General features: G+C 47.0%; 1 protein-coding gene across 1 annotated transcript; it reads left to right on the top strand.

Moving 5' to 3' along the window:
* Positions 1–2,877: 2,877 nt before the first annotated feature.
* On the top strand, positions 2,878–11,165 carry NYX (nyctalopin). Its single transcript, XM_071811775.1, has 3 exons — positions 2,878–3,005; positions 3,090–3,241; positions 3,345–11,165. The coding sequence occupies exon 3, from the start codon at positions 6,784–6,786 to the stop codon at positions 8,206–8,208; it is 1,425 nt and encodes a 474-aa protein (XP_071667876.1). The 5' UTR covers positions 2,878–3,005; positions 3,090–3,241; positions 3,345–6,783; the 3' UTR covers positions 8,209–11,165.

Here is an 11,165-nt window from a genome sequence, read left to right as displayed (position 1 = left end):
TTGCATCGAGTCTGCACAGATTTGCCCTGCAAGGTGTGCTTGTCCTTGCTGCCAGCTCGTGAAACACAACACCAAAGCAGAGCATGGTCCTCCAGTCAGGGCTAAATTCTTTTAATGGAAGATCATGTATATATATACTATAATTTATATATATATTTATATATTTGTTTTTTCAGTGGCAGCTTAGCTCTGCTGCTTTCTAGGCTTGACTACATTGCTATGTTAACCTCTGGCTTCTCTGATTTCCCAAAGATTAAAAAGGGCAGGACAGGTCATGAGTAAGAGCCCTTGGTGGCAAAAAAATTACCAGTGCAGAGCCACAGCAGCAAGATCTGTAGCTTCTGAGTTAACTTCCAGCCCAGCAGCCACAGCAGCTTCCCAGAACTGAGCATCTGCAGTGTGCTCACCCCTCAGCATTAACCACCCATGAGTCATGCTCTGGAAAATGTTGAGGTGTGGTTTTAAAGACTAAGTTTGTTTATTTTAAGAATCAATGCAGCTGGCTGCCAGCAGCAGAAGACTTTCCTAAGAAATGGTGACCTCAGTGTGTTTCCCACCCCCAGCCCACCCCCCGTGCATATGCTGAGATGTTCATATCTTCTCTGTGCTGTGGTCTGGAGGTGCACGAGGCTGCTGCCCATAAGTGATGTCCAGGAATATACAGCTGTGAGCCTCGGAGCTGCTGCTGCTGGCCAGGGAGGAGCTCCAGGTGTGCTAGTGCAAGGTCACTGGCGAGGCTGTGGGTGGGAGGTGGGCTCATACTGGGGCAGGACATGGGCTATTTCAGCCATTCCTATTTCCAACTGCAGCAGAAAAGGCCAGAGCGGGGCTGGGCTCTATATCACCAGGCCAGCCGCACCCACAGAGGTCTGTATGTGGGACACTGAGGGCAGAACTGCTGTCAGAAGCTCCTGTGGGAGCTAATCATGTCTGTGCTGGCTACGGCAGGGCTGCCTGTTGCAGCAGCTCTCTGAGGTGTTCCCGGCCAGCCTTCCTCTGCTGCAGCCTGCTTCAGCAGCATCGCCCATGACACCGCGGCTGCTGATTTGCGATAGGCACCTACTGCCACCCTCTCCTCACCCTCGAAAGTGACTGCTGAGGTACACACAGCTTCCAGTTTAACAAGCCTCCCCCAGTCACCAGCCTACCAGCCCTCACCCACCGTTGTACATAGAGGAGTCTCCCAGGGTCCTCCTTACAGGGATGTGTTTTGCCAGGTCCCTCGAGCTGCCCTTCTTGGGGAGGTGGCTCTGCAGATCACATAAGCACTTTCTGGGGCTCAGTGATCTTTCATGTCCCATACTCATTGGTCCCTTACTGTGCACCTGGAAGAAGAACAGCGAGGCACAGGAGAGCCCCAGAATTTCCACAGAAACCTGGTGCCTTGGTGCAGATCAGACCCTACTTGTTTCTGGTGAGCAGATTTAGTGTTGCTGTGCAAACTGAGCAGCAGTTCTGGTCCCTGGGGAGCTGTCAACTGATGCCATGCCAAATTGTCCGTGTCCACGTCCCTTCATTGCCCACCCCTAATCTACCTCATGTGTGCATCAGGGAAGAGACAACCTTTCTGGTTCCACCTTTAGGACTCTGGTAAATGTTGGGGAAAATGGAGATGGGAACAGTGCTTCCCCCTCCTCCCCCCTGCCAGTTTTCTTTATGACCAAAAGGGCAGTTACCTGCTTTCTGCGATCAGACAGGTTGTGATTTCCTGGTGTTCTGGGATCTTTGGTGGAAACACCAGAGAGTGCCACTTTTGTTCCCATAAGGTCTCCAGCAGCTTCAGCTGCATGACAGAGGCCACAACACCCCTGTGTGTGGCTTCGCAAATCTCTTTTCTCCTCTGTGCAAAGCAGCGTGGTGCAAAGCACAGTAGTGCAAAGCTGGGGGGTTGGTACAGCAAGCTGGTGGGAAAAGGTATCTTTCAGATAAAATCAGTGATATATGGGTCACTCCCTTCCCTCCAGCCTGCCCCCCAGCACCAGCCTGCTTACATGCTGTTCAGACAGACACAAATTTACTGAAGTGCCAGCCAGATGCCTCAAGACTGAAGGAAAGCCAAAACAAAATAAATGCGATGTAGCTGGGTGCTTCAATTTTCAGGAAGACCCAAGCAGCAGCAGGCTAGTTCCCAGCTGAATCTTTCTTGCTGTATCAAGCATAAATTCATCAAGAATTCCATTTCCTGGAAAAAAAAATAATAATACACATAGAAATAAAGAGTAGAGCTATTTTTTCCCTCTGACATGGTGAATGCAATTACCTAAGGTATGGGAGGCTGAAATAACTCACTTATTCAGCCCCCATTCTCCAAAGAAGGCATCATCATTCTGTTAGAAAAGGCTTTAAAAACCAGTTCACATCCTGAATGCAGAAAACATTGCCACATACAGAACCTGTCCTTATGATTTCCATGCACCAACTGCAGCATCTCAAGCAAAACACACTTACATGCAGGGCAGAATTCATTCTTATCAAGGCCATATACACCATGTAAGCTCCCTGTGTTTGTTGACCCTCCTCCTTGTGTTGTTGGGAAAATGTGCATGGGAGGAGAAAGTCCCAAACTGAGTCTGGAGAGCTCAGCAAACAGAAACCATAAACCTGTGCTTGCCCCAAAATATAATCCCATTTAGGCTGCACCCTTCACTCCCACCTCCTCTGCCATTACATAAGGAGGAGTGGAATAATGACTTTCAGCAATGCTGTTTGAATGGCAGTAGTCCAATTCTGGACTGTATTATTATTTTTTTTTAATGCTAGGGGGAGAGTAGCCTGGCAGAGGGGAGAAAGTATCAGCTTGGTTTGTCTGCAATCCCTGTTTTGCTCTGGGAGCTTTAGAGGGCAAACACATTCTTCCATCTCCACTAATCCTGCTCTGATACAGAGGATTTTCCTGCCATTAAATGATAGCTTGCGAGAAAAAATGCCAATTTTTCAGAGACTGACTCGTATGGCTAATGGCAGCCTCAGGAGCAGGAGGGAGGACACAGCCACTGCCTGGCTGGGTAAGCAATGCATCTAGGGGATTTCTGTTGGGAATTTTAGTTTTGACTGTTTGATGCTAAGCTGGTTACGCTCCTCTATACCAGCACCTATGTCCTGGGGAGATGGCCAGTCTCTTGCTGTTGGTGATCTTCTCTCACCTCAGATGATGGAAACGTGTCCTTGGTGCAGCTGGTGGGAAGGATGTAGATGAGCTCATGAAAAGGAATAGCAGAAAGCTGCAAGATTCCCTGAGAAGGTCAGTGGTGGAAGAAAGACGCTCATTAGGAAGGTGCTGGGAACTTCTTCAGTTTGAAAGTGTGTGGGAGAAGAACTTTTTCCTTCTTTCTTTCTGAACATAGAGCTTATTTTGGGAAAATGATGCAGGGAAATGACAGAGGATGAAACCAGTCTCTACTCTTCCTGTGTGCTTTTAGATCCCTCAAGTTTGCTTGCCAGACCTGAAATGCCACTAGTGAATAATCAAGGTAATGTTTGCCATCATTTTAAATGGTGAGTATGCTCTTACTCTGCATTACCCAGTAGTGCATTAGACAGATCGTTTGGAAAGGTGTAGGTTAAATATTCAATTATTGCCATGATTGTCTTTATACCCTTCCAAAAGCTCTGCAAACATGTTTTTGATCTCTCACTCTTCCTTTCAAATACTGAATAACCGTAGTATTTAAAAGAGCAAAACAGATCATCCCTGGGTGGAATTTTGTTTATTCCTTAATCTCACAATTTTTTCTGACCTTACTGCTGTATTTCACACTTTAACACACACCTCATTGGAGCACCCTCTGTGTCAACGAGCTGGAGGCACCTTCCAGCTGTTGCCCTGTCTGCTGCCACAGTGCTAAAAGCAAAGAACATTCTTTTTGGGCAAAGGCAATGAGCAAGGGAGGGGAAGTGGAAATGTTTTGTACTATATTGGTCGGAGGAGAGCTGACCAACAGAGATCTGATCTCCTGTGCTCTGAGCAGCAGTTCTGAGGGTTTGGTGGGGTTCCGATGAAGGATTTTGGTTAATTTCCTTTGCAAGAGAAAGAGAGAGAGGATGCCACAAAGATTGTGGTGGCTGAGGGGTTCCTCTGAGCTCCTAATGTTAGGGGATTGTTTGCTAGTTGGATGGTCCTCAAGTGTTTGCTTTCTAGGTACTGCTCGATGCAAAAAGATACACTCATGAATAGAGATCTTGGAAGTGTGCCGTGAAATGCCACTAGCAAAAGACCCAGATGTGGCACTAAAAAACCCTTGAGAAAAAGGAGAACAGGCTGGATATGGCTTGGGTACAGACATTTCCTTTATCAAGTGATTAGAGAACAAGCAGGGAGGGGAAGGAGGGGATTTGGGTATCAGCCTGCTCATTCCTACGCTGCAAACAAACAGTGTACACATGCTGAGGGAGGTCTACTCTGAAGGCCAGAGATGGGACTGAGGTTGGGGCAGCTGTAACTAAACAGTGAACTTGCTTGGGACAGTCCCACGTATAGGACAGCCTGTGCATATGTGCCCTTCTGGATGTCACCATGAGCCCATGAGTTCTTGTTCCAGCAGCAACAATTGCATCCATCATTTCTAGACAGCCACCTGCCCTCAGACATTTGGGAACTGGCAAATCCTTAATCTGTCTGGCCCTCAGTTTATGTAACTGTGTAACAAAAACAACATATGCCCCTGTTCGCAAGCAGCAGTGTGAACTGGTGCAAAGGCTAGCAAACCAGGCAGTCCCTGAGCATCCTGCACGAAGAAAGAGCAATCTGAGGCCAGCAGGTTGTTGCCCCTGCTGCCCTTAAACTTCTCACTTGTTGTCTACCAGAGGCCCTGACCGTAGGGGACTTTAGCTATGGCTGTTAGATAAGGGCTCAGGAAAAAGGAGAACATGCAAACAAAAAGACAATCTGTCTAAATCCTTTTCACCTTTCAGAGTTGTTCACCATCATTTATCCTTGAAGTGCTGCTGTTTTGCTAATTCTCTAGTCACAATAGCATGGCCAGGTTTGGTGGGACCTGAATTTCAATAAAGAGGCCACAGTTAAAGTCCTCTGAGATGCTCCCTCCAAATACCTAAATCCCTCTTCTACATAGAATGACCAGGTTGGGTCGAACAGAAGCAGGCTGGGCAGCTCCTGGGGTGAAGTTCTGTCAATGGAGACCCGCCCAGCAACTGGTTTTGCAAGTCTCCTGCTTGAATAAGGCACAGGCAGCGTGAACTCAATACAGTACTTACAGTACCGCGCATGTTACCTTTAAAAAGGACAAAGAAAGGGCAGAGCAATTTCAGTTCGACCTATCATTTGGTCTGTACATTAAAACCTTAGATGCTGCAAAAACAAAAGCTTGGCACCTGCTGGCATGTCATCTCACAAGTCTGTCAATTAAAATGTCCATCGGGAATGCAGCTGTAGTGGGCAGTTGCTGTGCTGCAAACTGGTGGGGAGAGGCAGCCCGGCTGCTGGGAGCTTCTCTCTCCAGACGGTCAGCAGGAATGTGGGGAAAAGTCTGTTCATTGGCCCTTGGGGCTTGACATGCACGCAGCAGCAGCCACATGGTTCCAGCAATGCTGTAAGGAAGGTGACTGTTGGCAAAGCTGTTGGTGTCTCATGCCTCGTTGAAAAACGATATAAAAGGATGATGCATGTGCGGGAGTCAATAAACAGCAGCAGAAAAACCAGTCAGTAGCAATCCTAGTGTTTCCTGCTCGTGACTATGTGGAGAGGTTGCTGGTGTGGCTGCTCATTTTGTTGAGTGGCAGGTGGGATGTGCCTGTGAGAGCAATTGCACAATGAGATCTGCCTTCAGTTCTTCCTCTCTAATGAGTTTATTTTGCAGATGGCTTGTTGACTGAATGTATTTTCCCCAAAAAAATGCCTGTCTCTGGAGGCCGATATCTCCCTTTCATTCTTTGATTTCTCCCCAAGAACTTTCTCCTTATCTTCCTTGTCATACTTGCGTGGGACTAACTTGAAGAGAAACCACAATAACCACACACCTCCCATGTCAGCTTGATAAAAGGACAAAGTGGCTGCTCCCATCAAACATAAGGCACTATGGTGACTGTCCTGAGAATGGGCAAAACAGTAAAAATTGTGCTGAAGGTGCAAAGTATCTAATTTATGATGCGATAATGAAAAAAGCAGTTGAACAATATCCCTTAATTTGTTTTTCCTCATGCCTTTCTACCAAAACATAGTGGGAATGTGTTTTGAAGCACTGTACTGCTGTACACTGTAGCAGGTGATAGGTCCACTTGCAGTGCTGCACCAGCTCATGGTCTAGTAGCGAAACATTTAGGTTGAATGAATGAAGAAAAGAAGGAAGCAAAAAGCATGGATTCAGTGTGTCCCAGGGAACTAACTGATCTCCCCTGCCCACTGCTGGACCAGCATACACTGCCCTCCCCCGCAAAAATACTGCAGCCCATCCACAGCTGCTGGGCTTCAAAGCATCTCTGCCTGCTCCCCAACCAAACCGTGTCCCCATCAGCTTTCAGAGAGACCAGTCACAGAGACACTGAGCAATACTCTAGTCTAGGTGATTCCACCTGTTGGGGAGAGAAATTAATCAGAGATGACATTCTAGATTATGTTATATATATACCTTCTTGGAGGGTTTAAAAATCCTAGCACAAGATTTTTTAGGAATCTTTCATGACACCTCCCCAGTCAGCACTGGTGGTCAGGTAGCCAGGAACAATTAGCCTGGCTATAAGGGAGGCAAAGACAGCGTAATCTCTTCTTCCTGTTGTGGCTAATGTATTTGCTAACAATGCATCCTGATTCTCTCCTCCCACACCTCCATGGGGAGGGGGTGTTCTTTCCTGACAGTGCTCCTTTGGGTCCCCCATGTCCACGCGGTATGGGCCTGTGTGCGGTCCTGCCCTGCCAACTGTGTGTGCACCCAGGAGCGGAGCTGCTCCGTCCTCTGCGATCGTGCTGGTCTGGGGCAGATCCCTAGCCAGTTCCCTTGTGAAGCCTCCTCTATCAACCTGGACAAAAACAGCATCAAGTTCCTCTCTGAGAGAGCCTTTGGGACCTTGCCTTCCCTCAAATCCCTGTCGCTCAACCACAACAATATTTCCTTCATCACCCCAGGGGCTTTCAAGGGTCTGCCCAGTTTGGTGGAGCTGAAGATGGCCCACAATGAGTACATTCGGTATCTCCACACGCGGACTTTCACGGCTCTCAGACGGCTGGTCAAGCTGGACCTAGCAGACTGCAACCTTTTCAACATCCCAGACAGGATCTTCATCGAGCTGCATGCTCTGCAGGAGCTCTTCTGCTTCCAGAACAATTTCCGGAGGATCCCAGGTGCCATCAGGGGCATGGAGAACCTGACCCATGTTTACCTGGAGAGAAACAGGATTGAAGCAGTAGCCTATAACTCCTTGCAGGGCCTGACCAAGCTGAAATACCTGAATCTGCAGGACAACAGGATAAACGTTGTTCATGAACGAGCTTTTCAGGGCTGCCAGAAGATGGAGTACCTGTACCTGAATGACAATTTGATCAGTGAGCTTCCAGAAAACTCCTTTGATGGCCTGAGGTGCCTGAAGATGCTCAACCTGGGGGGAAATTTCCTCAGAAACATTTCCAACACGTGGTTCAGGGACCTGGGGGAGCTGGAGGTCCTCTACCTGGACCGCAACAGGATCAGCTACATTGAGGAAGGGGCTTTTGAAAATCTCACCAGCCTGGTCGCGTTGCACTTGAACAGCAACAACCTGACGACCCTGCCCTTTTCTGTTTTCCAGCCCGTGTATTTCTTGGGGCGGCTGTACCTCTTCCGCAACCCCTGGGAGTGCGACTGCCGGATTGAGTGGCTGAAGGAGTGGATGGAGAATTACAGGCTTGTCAGGGATATTCCCTGTGCCTCCCCTTCCTCAGTAGCCGGGATTGACCTGATAGATGTGCTCTATGAGAGATCACCAGAAGGTTACTGTCTCGACCCAGCGGAGCTAAATTTCACGTCTGAAGGCCCAACTCCAAGTGAGGAGCCTTGGTCCACCACGGAAAGCAAGTTCAACAGCCTTATTACTAAACTCTTGCTCCAGATGGGCCTTCCCGAAGAGTTGGCAAACACCACTGAAGTCTTCAGTAACACAACACAGCTGGATGAACTGACTGATGGGGTTTCTTCTGGGGTGGGGGAAGACAGTAATGAAGCTGCCTCCTCTTGTTACCTCCCAGCACTTTTCACAGTGATTGTTTTGCAGATCAAATAGTCTGAAGGCTGCCTGGACCGTGGGTCCTGCTTACGCATTTAGTCCGTGTACCTTCCTAGTCATTAGGGAAAAGTTCATGTTGTGGGCATTGGATACTTATTTGGCTCCAAATTCTCCTGGGAAGGTTGGTTGGATCTGACTCCAGATTCACCTGGGAGCTGGTGGGATCTGGTTCACCACTCTGGGTGAAAAATCTGCCTTGTGGTTTTGCAGAGCTTCCCAGACACTCACAGAGTTGTGTGGAAGATGAGCAATGGAGGAAAAGCCATCAGGTTGAGTTTCTCTTAGAGACATGTGATGTCCTCTGCTGGGAGTGAGGGGAAGAGGGATCTGTGTGGACGAGCCAACTCCAGTTGAACCAACTTTATGAGAGCGAGGTGAGGCAGGAAAACCAGACCCGCTCTTCTTACCCTGACAGACAGTGGGTGTGTGGGGAGCAGGTCTGTCCTGGGCAGCATCCAGAGATGCAGCTCTAACCCTCGTGGACAGGACAGCAGCACCTGGGGTAGGCACCTGCCCCAGATGGGTCTGGGATGGGGACAATGTTTTGGCCATGACTACAGACAGGTTTCGATCCTTTGTCCCCCTGCCATCCGGGCACAGATGCAGGAGAACCAGATGGATCCATGTTTGTTGAAACATTCTTCCCTGAGACAAAGCTACTGAAACTTAAGAGCTTACCTATTAATGTCATTTCAATGTGTTTTTATTTTTCAATGAATATATTGTTTCAAGGAATATATTGCTTTTATTTGTAGATTATTTCATGGCATGACAGCAGGGGCAGAACATGGTGATGACAAATGCAACTGGGCCCTACTAAATGTTTTATATTTCCACCACTAATGCATACCACATAGCATGTCATATTATGCTGTACTAAGCAACTATTCCATCATTTTCCTTTATACGGCATCTTACATGTGTTATCTTTGGAATCTTCAATGAAAGCTGCTAATATAACCAGAAAGAATTATCATGTTTTATGTATCATCAGAGCACATTAATAAAATAATATGATATTTTCCTCACAGAAATAAATTAACTTCTCAAAACCCATATTTTTTTGAGAACCTTGAATTACTCTGATGGGGTTTTTGTAGGCTACTCAAATGCGTGCATATGAATGTCCTTTTTATAGGCTAGAGCAAATGGCAAGCTAATTATTGCAGCATAAAGAACAGACACTTTAACCTAGAACGTGACCGTGCTTACATTTGTGTTAAGTAACAATGCTTTAAAAAATAAGCGACTATATAGAAATTCACTTCTGTGATAATTTAACTATATTAAATCATTATACATGGCTTATGGTACTATCATGTTCATGTTCATATGAAATCATACAACATATACAATCCTGTATTGCTGCTAAAATGTCATGAAATAATAGGAATAAAAATTAATTTAAAAAACCCCTCTCAAACATTTACCTAAACCATTTCTTTTTCCCCAACCCTTGCCTTTTCATAAGCAGTTCAACACAAACATGAATTCCACCTCTGCCTCATCTGGGTCTCCTCAGGTTCTGGAGCAGCAGCAGCAGCAGAGGGGGAGCCCCCCTGGCTCATGCTTTGCTAAGATGGGGGTTCAGTATGGACAACACATTGGCTAAAACCAACTGAGAGCAGCTGTCCCTGCCTCTGCCCCCTCCTCCAGTCACGCACTGGTGAGCAATCAAAAACATACACAAAGGACAGGCCAGCTGAAGATGGACTGGGCACGGAGCAGCTGAAAAATGGTGGGTAGTGTACGAATTAATGCACAAGACCTTGTCTTAGCAGCTCCTGTGCCATCTTACATGTGTGATTTCCTGTGAGAACTGGGGAAATAAACAAACTTTTTCCACAAGGGCTCAACGCTTCAGCAAAAGTACCTTGGGTTGGGTCTGTTCACACTGTCTGGAGCAGCTCGGATGTGAGTTGAGAGTTAATGCCCTCGGCCTCCACCAGCACTTGCACGACAGCACATCTGTGAACAACCCCGCAGGCGGTCCCATAGCCTGTAGGGTGACCAGCTCTGGAGAAAGCCAACATCAGCCCACGTGCAAAATGGCTGTGCTTCTGAGCTACCCGAGCAGCTGCTGTGAGAAACAGGGAAGCTGCTTTTTTTGCCTGCACATTTTAGCAGCAAAAGGGTGGCATCCCCAGCGGTGTCAAGAGACGTGCCTTGGGGCAGTCTGCTTTGGTCTGCAGCACTCTGTCCAGGAAGATCGACTACTTTCTAATTAGCACCAGCAATTTCTAGAGGAAACCTGAGTACAGAGAAAAGCAAACCCTCCGTGTTGCGATGGCTCCTCAGCTCTCCATAGCTCGACCAGATTTTTCCCCAGGGAAGAAAGATGCCAGATGGTTTGATAAATGCCTATCTGACCTGTTCCGTGAACTAAATTTAATGACTTTGGATTCCCAGGCTATTTATGAATCCATTAATCTTCTTAAGTGCTAAATTCATCTGTGTGTTATAAAAGGCTGTTTTCAAACCTAGTCTAGCCCAATGCTGTAGAGGCATATTACGTTAAGGATGCCTTTACAGGAACAGTATTTCTTCCTGTCAGGAGAGGTTTATCGATAGGCTCGACACAGATGGTAGGACATTGGGCACAAATGGTTGTATTTCACTTCCTGTAAGTACGGATGCCTCATGAGTGAATTGTTTTTCTAACCCACATTTTCATTTTCTGTGCTGAAATACATTAAAGCTGAAGATTATCTTACTGTGCAATTGTTGAGTATGGCTCTCAAGTTAATTAGTGCTTCAGAGATGCCTCTGTTTTGTCTGCAAGAATGGCAGATCTGAATGTAAAGCATCTTAAAATGCAGGTTTTAGCAGAGATTGAGCTGTCAGGTGATGGAGAAGGAGACTGTATGTCATACTTGACTGTGTGACAACGGGGCCAGTGACCTTGGGGACTGATGATTTAAATGTCTCTTGTAGTCAAACTAACTGCTTGCCCC

This window comes from Patagioenas fasciata, chromosome 1 (genome assembly GCF_037038585.1).
Source record: "Patagioenas fasciata isolate bPatFas1 chromosome 1, bPatFas1.hap1, whole genome shotgun sequence".
NCBI classification, from domain to species: domain Eukaryota; kingdom Metazoa; phylum Chordata; class Aves; order Columbiformes; family Columbidae; genus Patagioenas; species Patagioenas fasciata.
Note: the sequence above shows the minus strand (reverse complement) of the source record. Positions and strands in the feature narration are given on the sequence as shown.

Bases quoted from the DNA above. Each gene is read 5' to 3' on its own strand.
- NYX (XM_071811775.1), top strand. From the start codon at position 6,784: ATGGGGAGGGGGTGTTCTTTCCTGACAGTGCTCCTTTGGGTCCCCCAT.